The following is a 14,422-nucleotide window of genomic DNA, read 5'->3' on the forward strand; positions in this document are numbered from 1 at the left end:
CAGCGATAGTCAAAATGAACAGCAATCACAGAATGTGTCCTGCTCTAATCTGTTGTCCTTTAGAGTCTAGCCAAACGTAGTCTTTGTGTCAAAGGGAAAAAGATGTGTGATATTACTCAGAGCTGTTCAGAATTTGCTTATTCCAGGAGCTGTCATGTTTGCTTCATTCTCCAAGGTCATAAGAAAGCAGTCAAAATGCTGTTACTAAGCATAACTGTTACTGCCAAGGTTTGACACACTCCTGTTAGATTGAAGTCTCAGTAGGAACCACTGCTACTTGCGCAAATATAAGGAGAGATTCTTGCTTCATATTTTGCAGTTCAGTTGATTTGGAGGGTAGGGCGGGGAGGAATGAAAGAACAGAGGAATGAAGGAGACTGCTCATCTCACAGAGCCAAATGCTAAACACATTTTCCACAAGAAAAAGCCCATCTTGTGAATGCTACGTACATTGCTTTGTTTTTTCTCTTCCACAGTACTATGTCACAACATTTACCTCAGTTCATATCTGGAAATTAAAAGAATTCTCCGAGAGATTTAACCACCTACGTCTTCTCCAGAATCACAACGGTCAACTGGGCGCGCGGGGCGGGGCCACCTAACGGCCCCCTGGGCGCGCGCGGGGAGAGGGGGAGGGTCGTGACCAAGGGTCCCCAGAGCGCGGGAGCTAACGGCCGCCTGCTGGGCGCTACCGGTCAGTGACAGTCAGCGGGGAGAGCCGGCAGCGGGAGAGGCGCGGGAGGGGGCGGCGCTGCTCCCCGGCCCCGCTGAGGGGAGGGAGGGAGGGAGGCCTGGCCCGGCCCGGCTCGGCTCGGTGCCGGCGACAAAAATCTCTTTCTAGAGCTAGCACCCAAGACAAGTCAGTCTGCAGACACCTAAGAAAAGTGGAGAGGGAGATTCTTGTACCTTTCCCTTCCAAAGGAGGCCAATCTTTCAGCTTTGCTTAGTTCACCCTTCTTTACCTCTCTTATTTTACCTGAAACAATTAAAGGCGTTTGAGCCAAACACAGCAGACTCGGTGTCCTTGTAGTGAGAGAATTTGCTCCAGGAATGGTTTGAAAGGCTGTTTATACCGAATTTACCGAGTCCATGTCCTACTTCTCCAAGGAAAGAGCACCCCGTGCTCTCTAGTTTGGTGACTAGTGGCCACAGGAGGTAGAATAGCTTCACAAAAGGACCAAGAAGCACCAGCCTCCAGCTAGTTAATATGCTAGTAGCCTAAAAAAATATAAGCACATTGAAAACATCAAAAAGTAAATTTATTATCCCTTGGCAGCTCTTGTATATACTGCTCTGGATACTTGGTTTCATCATAGCCAACCAATCAACTTGTTTTTTAATAGCCAGAGCATGGTTCCCCTGTAAACATTCCCCAGAGCTGCACAGCACCCTGCAGCTAGGGCAACTTATCTTTGTCCCCAAGCTAGCTGTACAGTCGTGAGACAAGCAGAGCTGGCAATAATATTTACAGTTATGGCCATGGTTATACAACGTATGACCAAGCTCACAAAAGTTTCTCACCCCAAATATCCTTCCTGACATCTTAACACCATAATAATGTTCATCGTGTAAAGGAAGGAAACAGGTCTTGGGATAACTAAACCTGTTGTTCGGCTTAGAAATCCCCCAACCCTCATTCCTCTCGGATAGGAGGATGATACATACATTAACAAGTAGCAGATCCTCAGACAAGGGGATGTCACTCAGCGCAACCTCCTTGTGCACAGAGGACCCCAGTTTGTCATGCAGCTCTTCTGCTCAGCTTAACAGCTCTGCATCTGTCAGATCACTGCTGTAAGTGCTGTGAGACTCCCAGCAAAACAGACATGATTGTTGCTGGCCTTTAGATCAGTTAAAGAGGGCTGCTTTTTGTCTGTAATTTTGGAGTGGGGGATAGAGAGTAGGGCTCTGCGTACCCCACCCCCAACAGCTTTTACAAGAATGATAGCCAGGCAGAAAGTCTGATCGAGACAGCGCTCTGACTTTGCTGGAGAGTATCGAGCCATCCTAAAAATTTCTCAGCATTCATAGTGCTTAAAGTAGTAGCGGGAGAATATAGAGTCATGCATACTGGCAGCTTCAAGGTGGAGCTGAGCGCAATCACCAGGTTCAAACAGGCTGTGTAAATGGTCAAAAACTTGCTCTCCACCCTCAAACAAATGTTTCATAAGCTTCATGTAGTGAAAACTGATCTAAATTAACATATTGGTATTCTTCTCCACATTGCCTAGTCCTGAACCTCTGGATCGGCCATTCCCACTGCCAGACATGCTCCATGGAAGCCACGGGGTGGTCTGCTGCCTCCTCCACCACTTCTGCTGCATTTTGAGGGGGGGATCAGGGGGTAAAGCTGGGCTTTCAAATGACCTCCTGAGGACTTGGCAGAGCAGCTGGTGGCCAACCCTGGGAGATATCCTCATGATGTATGAAAGCCTCTTGCTCTGCAGGGGGCTGCAGTAACCGGGAAGTTGTTTCCAGGGGGTCATCTCACACCCTGGTGGGAGAAATGTTCACTGGCCCATCAGGTTCAGAAAAGCAGTTTGCACTTAAGAGCCCTTGTGATCCCTGTAACCCCTTGCCAACAAGATGCTTACGGTGACACAAAGTTCGTTTAGCTTTCCTAATTAGCAGTCTTCATTGAAACTATTTTTTTCTCTTTCGCTAGCCTGCAAGCCAAGGCCCCAGAAGCAACAGAACAATGAACTCTTTTTTTGAGCGGTGCCCTCCCAGTTACATCACAGAAAACATAATCATCACGGTCTTTGAGTGTTAAAACCGTTTACTCGCTGTTGCACCCCCCAAAAAACTGGCTTAGCTTTACCAATTAATGGCCTTGTTTGTAACTGAGTTTTGCTTCACTGTCCTGCAAACAATAGCCACAGCTTCATCAGCACAGCCAGCACTTGTATGAGTACCTTCCTGACTTCTGACAGCCTCTGTCATAGCACCGTCATCAGCCCGTTTATCACCTCCATCCCACCTGCTGCTCCTCTGTCCTGAATAATAATCATGCTCATTCAGCTCTGCAACATCCCCATGGTTCTTCCTGCTCCGCCTCCATGGTCTATCAGGCCAGTCTTGACTGCGTGCTTGGTCTGCCTCTTCTTTGCAGCGTTGGCCTAAGAACAAGAAAACACATATAGCACCAGCCTGCACCCCAGTAATGGTTTTAGAGGGAGCTGCAAGATCCCCCCACAACCGTGAGCAAAGGGAACTCCTTCAGACCAGCCACCCTCTCTGTGTGACACTCACCTCAAAATAATAGTTTGCAATTCCCAGGCCCGTTGGCCAGTTCTTCTGGTTCACATGGTCCTTTGGGGGAATCTTTTCGGGGCTTTTTCTTGTCGTCCCCATGCACATGTTCTTCTGAAGCCGGCATTTTGTTCTGGTTTTCCATTTCTGCAGACAGTGTTGCCCATGCCTTAAAGCACTATGCAAAGCCCGAAGTCTGCCGCAGTAATACTGCATGGTCACCCTGTTGGGCTGGGACCGGATGCAGGGGCCTTTTGGTTCAGCTCACAGAACTGGTCTCTGTTTTGTACCTGACAGCGTTTGCACAGGGGGCCCCTTGGTGGTCTCCGAGGAGGGGTCTGTAGCGCTTGGGCACGTTCCAGCATGTTTGTGCTCGCCACCCTTTTGGTGCCACCCCTCCGCCCTCTTGAAGTTCCCCCCACCCCAGATGTGTTAGGGCTTGATCTGCAGCCTTGAGAAGTGGGAGGCCCCGAACCTGCTTTTTACTTTTTTTAATTACTTTCTATTCGCAATTAACTTCCATTATTCATTCCATTACCTCTTATTAAAGGATGTTTTATCCATTTTAAACCTAGGCTTTTGTGGCTATGTATACTTAATTTATTTGTTCTTATAAATGTGTATATATGTGCTTTGCATATACACATATCTAAATATATATGTAATAGCGTATGTATGGATAAATAAAATATGTTTTTTACATATTTGTACACTCATATCTATGTATATATATATTTCTATTAAAGTTCCTATTGCGTGTAAGTGACTATCTTAGGTAAAAGTGAGCAGCTAGGGTGGGTCTGTGCAAAAATGGAGAGGACATCCTGAAAAAAACCCTACAACATAAGGCACAGGCGTGTTGAAAGATGAGTGAAGGAGCAAGCCTCCTTCTGCCCTCTCCTAGCTTTGCAGTGTTTGACATTGTGGTGTCGGGGTCCTTTCAGTTCAGTTGCTTCTGCAGGTGAAAAGCAGGCTCACCGTGAACCCTGCACGGAAGGGGTCAGAGGTGTGGGGATCTTTCAGCCCAAGCTCTGCTAGGCTCTGACTCCTTCCTGGGCTCAAGTGGGTGGTGCCCGTAGTGCTCAAGGATTAGAGAAAAAGAACGGCTATGCAAGCATTGTCTCCTTTTGCTTTATTAGGAAAACATCTGTGCAGTGGAGAGAAAGCAGAAAGGCCGAGGAACAAACACCTCACTGTGTGAAAGCAAGAAACGGGCTGGTTTTGAGAGCGCCTGTGAAATGACATTGATCCACAGCAAAGTGAACTGCCACATCTCTTCTCTTCTTGCCTTCTTTTTTTCATTCTTGGTCCGAGAAGGTCTCACCCTGTCTTCTGGCTAATGGCATTAGTTCTGGTTTGCCCTCTTCCCATGAACCTGCACTCGGTAAATGCAGGTGTACTCTGGGTTTCCCCAGTTGCTCTGTATGAGAAGTTTTATGTACTGAAAGGCCCTGGGAAGCTCGTTCTGTAAAGAAAATAAGGGGAAAAGCAACAGCTTGACTGGGGAGTAAAGAGCAACAAAACAATCGGTAGGTATCTGCCTCTGCCAGCCCTGCTGCTTCTGGGAAGGAGCAAGCTCTCGAAAGGGGGTGAGAGCAGCTGTGGACATTGGAGGCTCGCTGGTAGCAGGGCTGCTGGGAAGGCTTGTGACATGGGGAAACTCTTGCTGTGGCGGAAGACATCTGGTGTCCTCCTTGCCACCGCCTGCCTCGGCTGGGCCTGCGCCCCCCTTCCCTCAGCCCCTTCCCTCTGCTGCTTTCTCTGTGCTAACAGAGAGGCCAGGCAGGCGCTCCTGCACGCAGGGCAGCCCGGTGTGCAACCCCGCCAAAGGCCTGCTATCTCCTCCAGCTGCCTTGCCAGCAGGAGCGAGAGTGCGGGCAGAGGGAGGCACACTGGGAAGAGAGGATGCCGTCCAGCCTGCTGCCAGGACTGACGGTGTTGCCCACTGGCCCCTCTGCCCAGGGAGAAACCACCCACAGTCTTTCTGCCACGGATTTGCAGGCAAACCTCTTTTCCTCCCAGGCATCTTGCCCACATGCACTTCCTTTACCTTCAGAGGAAAGGTCTGAATGGCCTCTTTTTCCTCGTCATACATGAAGGTCCCCAGGAGAGTTTCCTCTTCTCCTTCCGCATCCACTCCCTCAGAGACAGAGCACAAGGGGAGCAGGTCAGACTCAACAAAGAGGAACCGTGCACACTGCATGCGGACCTGTTATTCGCCCAGCCCCTGCTGGGGCGCTAGCGGTAGGTGGGTGCAGGCTCTGGTGAAGCGGAGTCTGCTCCTTGAGTTTTGATCAAGAGCCTTGAGATGCTTGGCCAAAACAAGTCTTAAGAGCGATAAAGCCATCCCGTCCCTGGAAATAGCCCCTCAGGCCACTGCAGTGCTCAGGAGAAGCCAGGACACGACTCTCCAAGGATGCACAAAGATGAGCAGGTCCCCGTTAAGGGCTTTTCCCCACGGCCAGAGCCAAGCCAGAAGTGCCTGGCAAAGACTTACAGACACAGTGAAATCTCTGGGGGCGCTGCTGATGGTCCCAGATGCCTTGAGGATGTGCTGCACGGTGACAGCAGTCGGTCGGATTTGTGCAGGCAACCTAATGACCACCTGGCCCCGAGACCCTTGGAAAGGCCAGCAGTGCCCCGGGGAAACGTCTGGCTGCAAGCAAAAGACAACAGTAAAGAGTAGTGAGGGAGTGGCAGAGCCAGCACCACTACCCATGTAGGCAGCAGCACAGGCGCCTGTTTGTCTATGGGCTGTATTCCAGCTGATAAATGAATAGTGTGTGAGGAAATGGGCAGAAGCACGAGGCCTTCTTCCCACCTGATAAAGGGCACTCTCAGTATTCCTGAAAAGAGGAAACTTTTGATTAGGAAAGCATGAAATCTGCCACCCCATATCCGAGTCAGGGTCCTACAGCTACAGCTCTGCCCAGCAGCTCTGCAGCTCCCCTCGCTCTCTCCCCCAAGCCTCCCACCCCATCGAAGAATGGAAGGGACTATCAGGGATGTGGTAGGCAAATGGGGGTGCTAAGGAGAAACTCCTTCACCCAACTGTGACCAGGGCTTCTGGCAGGATGCTGCAGTTCTGTTCAGTGCAGTGTTCCTCCTAAGGGGAACCACTGATTTGTAGCAAGCCAAGCCCTGTATTAGACCTTAGGTTTCAGGAACCGGATCAGTGCTGTGGGTTTGAGCAAGACCAAAGGACAGAGGGGAGATGCCCTGGCATTTGTCCCCAACTTGGCAGGAAGGAATGAAACCAGCACTGATGATTTCTGCTAGGATACCTGCAAAATTGTATCTGGAGGGTTTGCAGCAGAAAGGAACCAACACACCCCGCAGAGCCAATTATCTTCCCACTCATAGCTCTTCGATGTTCTCTGCCTGTCGATGGTGGCACCTGAAATGAGGAGAGAGCAGCTGAGGGCAGCTCTAAACTCAAGGTCTGCAACTCCAGATAACCTTAATGTAAACTCAGTGGAGAGGAATAGAGCTCTTCTGTGAGCACCGAAACGTTTGTAGGGGCAGTGCCAGAGGCACCAGTGAGGGGCCTGATCCCAGGCCTGGGAGTGAATCCAAGAGAGCCACTCTGCCACAAACTCGCTTTTGGACCCCAAGACGTCACTTCATCTCCCTCCGCCTTGGTGAGCAGCCTCCTTTTAGGAGGTCTATACAGAAGCACAAGGCAAGGAGACTTGACTTCCTGTGCGCATACCTGAGCTTTTCAGAGCCCAGTCAGACACCTGCATGCGGTCTTCCCAACTTGTCTGAGACATTGCCTGCTTCGTTTGCTGAACTTCCTGGGAAAGACATGCATGAACACAAAAAATGACCACATCAGCAGGCAGTTCAGTGTGACCACTGCGTCCTAGCACAGTGAGTCTGTGTTAGAAAAATGCAAGAGAAGCCTAGTCCAAGGAGCGGCAAGACTCAATGCTTTCTGATGTGAAAAGCGAGGACCGGTGAATAGCACCTTTGCCCACAGCCATAGTGCAGACGTGGGTCAGACTCCCAACACCCTCGTCTCCACCCCCCCGGCTCTCCAGGTCAGGCTCAGGCTCTGCCAGCACCGGCTGCTCCCGTGAACGTTCCTGTGTCTCGTCACTGCTTCAGGGGTCAGGCCAGAGCTACCAGAGGCACGGGCGTGCCAAGAGGAGGCTGTCGGGAGTCCTCCACTGCCTGAAGTGGCCTGGCTAAAGGTGGCCTGAAGAAGGGGCTTCATAGAGGACAAGCTCAACCAGCAAGCTCCTGGGAAGGGATGGGTGCCTGAGGTGAGCAAGAAAACCCCACCAACCACCCCGGGAAGTGCCTTGCAGGGGTCCTGCTCATCCAAGCCCTCTTCCACCAAATGCGGGATCACCTTCTTCACGTTGCACATCTCCACACTCAGGTGAGCCGTCTGCTCCGTCAGAAGCTGCATCTCCTGGGCTTGCTCCCTCAACAGAGCAAGCGAGGTCCTGAAGACAGTGGGAAAGCAGATCCTGTCAGAGAGCTGCCCAGCCCCTGCTGGGGGCCTGCAAGCTCAGGGAGGAGAAGAGACACGTGTGCTTGGGCCCCCTTTTCTTTCCCTGCTTTGCCAGGTTTAGCAAAAGGCAAAGACACGAGGGAAAGACATGAGCCCTGTCCCTTCTGCAAGGGAGCGCAAAGAGCATGAGGTCGATTGACGCTACTCCACAGAATCAGCAGAACTGTTTCTTACCACAGGGGCTGCAGTTCTGCTGCAGACAGCCCTAGCAGCTCCTGAAAGGCAAAGGCTCTCCATTAGAATGAATATGCACTCCCAGAACTGCCGGGGCTTCCCAGAGGGGGCTTCTCTGGGGAGACATGGCCTAAGCTGCTGCTTCTGTGACTCACTCTGCATGGAACCGGCTGAGTCGGTGAGTCGTCCAAGCACCACCAGCAGCGCTCCTTTGCAGGACTTTCCTCTCCCACAACAACAGTCACTCACCTGTGTCACTTCCTTTGCCCACATTGTCCATGCTGGCAGCAACACCATGCAGTAAACACCAGCTGTAATTCACATCACCAAAATACAGTTATTTTACTAGGAGTTCTAAAGATCCCTGTGGTCACGTTGTCTCCTCTCAGACTGGGGTAGCAACAGGTTAGCTGAGGACATGGGGACCTGGTGCGGAGAGAGGACGTGACTCCAGCTGGGAGCCCTTGCCCCAGGCCTCAGGGGTCTACACAACTGTCCTCTCCAGGCATGCTTGGTGCCCCAGAGCTCCTCCCCATTTCCCCTTACTGCTCCTGCGAGCACCAAAACCAGGCTCCATGGGCCTTCTAAGAGCTACTTTTCCATCACGCCACCTGCACTGCCCTTCTGAGAAGCCCCAAATCAGCTGGGCTCTGCTTCCAGGTCTGACCCTGGCTGCCTGTCCTTGCCTCTGCTTCCCGCAGCACAACACACCTCTGAGCAGTGTTGCGATACTGGAGCAGCAGAGTGAGGGGCAATGCAGAGCTGGGCCCATCTGAGGGATGGGCTCGCCACCTGGAACTCATTTCCACAAGAGAGAAGGACTCTCTCTAGCCTCCCCTCCACAGCTGCAAAGCCTTTTCCCTCTCTCTCTCTCTCTCTCTCTCTCTCTCTGTCTGCCTGGCGGGGAGACCACCAAGCTTCCTTTGATTTGGACATCCTCAGGAAGCACTTGGGCCATGGGAGTTTCTACAGAGACCACCCAAAAGGGCAAGCTGCAAAACAGGCGGGACCTCTGTCCAAGAGGGTCCTGCTTGGCCCACTTCCTAATGCTGTGTGCATCGATATCAGTTCTTAGGCAGGGTGGGCTCCACTTGCAGAGAGCATCTCAGGAGCACCCTGAGTCCCTGAAACGGGAAACTGGAAGGCGCCCTAGTGCCTCTCCCTCACCCTGAGAGTTGGCACCCAGCCTGTTGGTGCTACTGCTGACAGGTGTCTGCTCATGAGAACTCACCAAGAGTGACTGGGATCAACAAGAGGAGGATTTTCAAGAGCCTCCTCTTGTGCAGGGCGATCTCTTGCCTGAAAAAAAGGGAGCCTCGTTGTTATGAATGCTCCAAGTCTGGGGCAAAGCCCTTCCCAGGTGGATTTTCCTGTACAGGCGGCAGAGGAGCGAGTTTGGCAGTCTGCTGCTGCTGGCAGAAAGCTGACAGACCAACCCCCAAAAGGCACATGGTCTCTGTCAGCCCTGTTCCACAGGGCGGGCAGCTCTTCCGGGAAGAAAGTGCTCCAAGAGCACCTTTGGAAAAGGAGTTTCCATAAGCCAGGGAAATAAACAGATCTGGCAAGGGAAAACAGCTTTCTGGCAGTCTTTGTGCTGCGCTTGCTTTCTCTTTTGCTAAGGAAGGAGGCGTGCTTTCCCTGGAGATCCCCGGGATCTTTTCTGGGGGGTGTTTTTCCACCCAACAGGAAGAGGAGGAAGGAGCCTTGCAGGGCTCCTCTGCCAGAGCCTGCTGCCCAGACACATTTGCGAGGTGCTGTGCTGCCCCCCGGCCCCCTCAAAAGCGCACCCCGCATTAGGCTGCATCTGCGCTGCCAACCCAGCCGGACACCCAGGCAGAAGAAACTGGCCTCATACCGATTCTCCAAGCACCGGCCGGGCCCGGCGGCATCCTCCGCCATGTCGCTGGCAGCGCTGCTGCCGGAGGAGGCTGTCGGTGCCTCTCGCCTCCTTCCACGGGGAGCTCTCCCCCTCGCCATTTCTGGGGGAGGCCAAGCTCTCAGCTCAGCTGGACCCCTTCAGGCCCAGGAGTTTGGCTGGTGCACGGCAAGGCACCGACCCGATCCTCGGAAGCAAGGGGCCTGCTGAGAGCAGAGGGCTGCGAGGCCACCGCAAGCTGCTGCCAGCTGCCGAGGGACGGCGGCCCTGACCTCACAGCAGGCCCTGCCGTGGGGCGTGGTGGTGGCTGTGAGGTCACACTGGAGCTAGGTGGGGGGGGCTGGGGACACCCGGCGGGCTCTCCTCGGGCAGCGCATTTAGCCATAGGAGCGTGTTTGTTCCTCGTTTTGTACAGCCCTGGGGGCCCGGAGGGTCCCCGTGTGGGGGCACCGGATGTGCTGCGGGCACTGGGCAGCACGGCCCGTACCAGTGTCCCAGCGAGGTGGCATGGGGGCACAGGGCCTCCAGAGCGTGGGCCACGCGTGTCCTGCCCACCTGGGTCAGGGCCACCTCTGGCAGCTATAGGGAGCCCACGGGGCAGTGCGGGGGCTGCCGGTGCAGGGTCAAGCCAGGCTGGGTCTGTGCGGGGCTCCAGCCACCCAGCCACACTGGGGTGGCAGGAGGGGGAGTGGGGCCCTCGCGCCCTTGGGGCAGGACGGGACTTGGGGGCAATGCTCCAGGTGGGCCTGGGCCTCCCTCCCTCAGCCGACTCTTGTTTGGGGCTCCCACAGGCGCCGGGCATGGCCTTGGTGGCCATCGTGTACCTGCTCTTGCCCAGCTTGTACCTCAGTTGCCGCCCCCGCCTTCCCTTTGCCCTGGCCACGGGGGTCACCCTTTCCCTGCTACGGCCCTGCAGTGCTTGGGGTCCTGGGCATGTGGCTATGGAGGGACGCAGGCCCCAGGACACCCTGGCATCTGGGTATGGGGGGATACAGTCCCAGAGGGCACCCCAGAATCCTGGTATCTGGGTATGGCGAGGGTACAGCACGCTAGGACCCTCTGAGACCCTGGTATCTGGATATGGTGGAAGAGAGCCCCCAGGGCCCCCCAGGACCCCAGTGTGTGGGTATGGGCGAGGAGACACAGCCTGACAGGGCCTGCTAGGAGCCTGGTACATGGGGAACACAGAACCACAGGAGGGTGGAGGTTGGAAAGCACCTGTGGAGATGGTCTCCCTTGCTCCAGCAGGGTCACCTAGAGCAGGTTGCCCAGGACCGTGTCCAGACGACCTGTGAATATCTCCAAAGATGGGGATGCCACAACCTCTCTGGGACACCTCTTCCAGTGCTCAGTCACCCTCCTGCTTTGAGCTTTAGACAGTGAAGTTTAAAACAGTTTGGGTGCTCAGTTCTGCTGCCCACATATAGTCAGCTGCCTGTTTTGCCTCCCCCCCAGGTGCACTTTACAAATCCGCCTCTGTTTGGAGTCACATCTGCCAGCCCTCCGTGTGTCTCAGGCCTAGTATGATGTCCCAAGTTGCTTAAATAGGCCTAAGCTTAGGCAACCAAATCAAGCCATGGCTGTCCCCAACAGAAGTCTCTGAATATGAACCGGGGTCTAAACTGCTCTTACAGTCAGTAAAGATCTAGTAGACACAGCAACTCATCACACCAAACGTAGGTGCGTGTTTCAGGGTGAGCCGAACCGCTCTCTAGACTGTAGACTTGGCTGCGCTGACCAGCTCCAAGTTGGCTGCAATGGGAACTTGGAGAAGTACAACCTGTGTCGATACCTAATTACAGAAACAGAGATTAAGTGAAATTTTCCCCACCCTCTTGTCTCTTGCCCTGCCACATTCATAGCAGGGAGAATGGTGTTCAACTGCTTGGTTTCAATTTCTCAAATTAGCACTGCTCAATGGGTTCAATAGTCTAGCCTCAAAGTCTTAGAAATGTGCTCCACTAACTCATGGCATGAGCCAGTGTAATCACAGTGGTCGATATGCACTACCAACTTACTGTATACTAGGAAGTTTCAGTCATACCCTTCTGAACTGTTTGTGCAAGTCTTTGAGAAGTTATTATTGTTATTCTGAAAAGGGGCACAATGTGCACACAGCAGAATCGCATGAAATCTGGGCCCTCACTGTTTCTGAGACAATTACTCAGTTTTTTAGAGGCACCTTACGACAGTCCTAATGAGACCATCTGAGATCTGGAACTCAGAAACATCTGAAGAAAGCTGTCCCTTGCGGCTTAAAAGAAACAAATACTGTCATGATGCTTTTCATCCACAAAATTTCCACTGTCTGTGAAGAACTATCAAGTTTACAGGTACATTCCGAGCTTCCAGGTAATAGGAATAAGTCCTGTAGTCCTCTGTGTGCGAAGGCTGAAAAAGAACAAGTTCTGTGTAGCTTAGCTGGAAGACAAGGAAGGGAAAGGTATTATTTCCAGTGATGCAAGAACATTAAAAAGCAAGCTATGACTACTTGTTCTTGCTGCAGTGTCTGACGCCAGTTGAAAAATGGCACTTTTTTAATGGTAGAGTAAGTAAACAAACAAGGAGGGAAAAGAAGAGAAAGCGTTCTTTCTGTTCAAGACGGGCTGATTTGCAGTGCCTTTTTGGAATCAAGTAAGGGATCCATTGAGTGGCTAGCAGGTCTTTTCCAGCTCCAGTAATTTTTCAGTGCTTGGGTTTAGTATGTACACATGATTTGTCCTCATATCTATGTGCCTATAAGTTTTTACCTTTTCACAGACAATTCTGATAAGTCTAGTAGCAATTTATTTCTGGCTTATTGATTCCCAGTATAGATATAAGCCCTGCTGGCATGAGACTTTGAAAAGCATCATCCAGGAGATTTCCTCTTTGCTTTTATGTCCTGCCAACCAGTTCCTTGCATGAGTATAACCCATGTTCTACTGGGCTGGTTTTGCTTGGTCATCTTTTGCCATGCACACAAAGACTCTGCAAGCAGGTTACACACAGCTTAAGAGTAGACAGCAAGTATTTATTAGCTAAGGCACACACAAGATGATAGCTCAGACCAGCAGGCTACTGAGGTAGGCATTGCTGTGCTCCTGCCCCATCCCACTGAGGCTGCTGGCCAGGTGGGCATCAGCCAGGCTGGGAAGATGCAGCATCTTTCACCCCTGGGAAGGGGCTGAGCCTTCATCCTCCTGGCAACTCTTCTGATTTTCCCCTCAAGGTTTTGTAACATTTCAGGTCAGTATTCTTCCTCTTGGGCCCCTGAGTTAGCATCACCATCTCCACAATTTGACTGCTGTCCGTGTTTTCGTTCATGCGGCTTTAGCTTATGGACTCTTACAGCTCTTCAGCAGTGTTTTTGAGGAGGGCAAAGAGAAGGTCTCGCAGCCTTCCTGCAGGACCTTGGGTCCACGCTCAGAGCCAGGCAGTGGGCTATGAGCAACCCAAGCAACATCTGCTCTTGCCTTACACAACATAATACTTAACCAGGCTGCAGAGAGATGTTTGTGCAGGGCTGGTCACTCCCTTCAGTGGCAAACCTCACTTTGGAACAGCAATGAGATTCAAAGTCAAGGTCTAGAGGGCTTGAAGTACAAACGGTGCCACCTCCTCTGCCTGGGCCAGGGAGAGGAAGGTGTCTGGGAAGGTAACATGCCTGCACATGGCTATGTATATGTCCTGTCAGGGATGGCCTTTTTCAGAAAACATGTGATGGGGGTGGCCACATTGACACCATGTGTAGGTGGGAGGTAACCTGACCAACAACATTGCAGGACTCCATGCAGAGGCGCTTCCCAGCCATCGCCGCTTTGTCTCCAGCAGCATTTGTAGGACCCTCACAGCAGAAGACATGACTGATTCCCTCTTTCCTCCTCTCCCCCCATCACCCAGAACACACCTCCTGACTCTCTACAGCCTGGTCAGTGTCACCGCAGAATACACCCATACCTCTCCCTTCCCCAGGCACCAACCATTACAAAGCAACCTGACGCTCACTGGAGCTATGGACAGGACAAAAGCAACAGCAGGGACAGGGGAATTTCCCTCAACACCCGGGCTGAGTGCTCAGCCCTGACCATGACGACCGAGCAGGAGGAGGAGCAGTTGGTGGGCTCATGACTCCTAGGCCGGGATTATGCACTCTTGCAATTATTGCCCAGATGAACATCCAGCTCAGCTCTGCGCAGAATGGACCAAAAGGGCAGTATGTGTCCTGGACCTGCATGGAGGCCCCATTCACCTTTTTTTTCCAGCTGATCGTATCACTGCATGGCCATCGTTAGCTGGCCGCCTTCCTCCAGCAGATGGTACCTCTGCACAGGTAAAAGGGAGATTTTCTCCAGTCAGCCGCCCCCAGCACCTACGCGGCCTCCACCTGGATCAAGGCCAGCCATCCCCTCCCAGCACCATGCAAACCCTCCTGGGCACTTGGACCATTTTGAATAGTTCTGCCTGTGGCCTGGCTTCACAAAGCCAGCTACAGTGGGTTTCATAGCATGGTCCTGATATGCAGAGCACAGGCGAGGGCATGGCAGCAGTGCGTGCAGACAGAGGGCAGCCACGCCGAGTCTCCTGGGATGGTGCAGGACTGTGCTGGAGGGAGCAGG

General features: G+C 52.7%; 1 protein-coding gene across 1 annotated transcript; it reads right to left on the minus strand.

Moving 5' to 3' along the window:
* Positions 1 to 4,597: 4,597 nt before the first annotated feature.
* LOC136991848 (sperm-associated antigen 4 protein-like) lies at positions 4,598 to 7,669 on the minus strand. Its single transcript, XM_067295305.1, has 6 exons — positions 7,544 to 7,669; positions 6,965 to 7,049; positions 6,537 to 6,649; positions 5,750 to 5,908; positions 5,303 to 5,392; positions 4,598 to 4,717 (listed from the first exon to the last, which is right to left on the minus strand). The coding sequence occupies exons 1-6, from the start codon at positions 7,667 to 7,669 to the stop codon at positions 4,598 to 4,600; spliced, it is 693 nt and encodes a 230-aa protein (XP_067151406.1).
* Positions 7,670 to 14,422: the final 6,753 nt, after the last annotated feature.

The sequence above is a fragment of the Apteryx mantelli genome, chromosome 4 (assembly GCF_036417845.1).
Source record: "Apteryx mantelli isolate bAptMan1 chromosome 4, bAptMan1.hap1, whole genome shotgun sequence".
NCBI lineage: Eukaryota > Metazoa > Chordata > Aves > Apterygiformes > Apterygidae > Apteryx > Apteryx mantelli.

Excerpts from the sequence above, each read along its gene's own strand:
- LOC136991848 (XM_067295305.1), bottom strand. The coding sequence starts at position 7,669 with ATGCAGCTTCTGACGGAGCAGACGGCTCACCTGAGTGTGGAGATGTGC. Across the intron at positions 5,909-6,536 it reads CTCCAGATACAATTTTGCAG|CCAGACGTTTCCCCGGGGCA; the intron begins GTATCCTAGCAG and ends TTTTGCTTGCAG. Across the intron at positions 4,718-5,302 it reads TTCAGACCTTTCCTCTGAAG|AACGAGCTTCCCAGGGCCTT; the intron begins GTAAAGGAAGTG and ends TTTTCTTTACAG.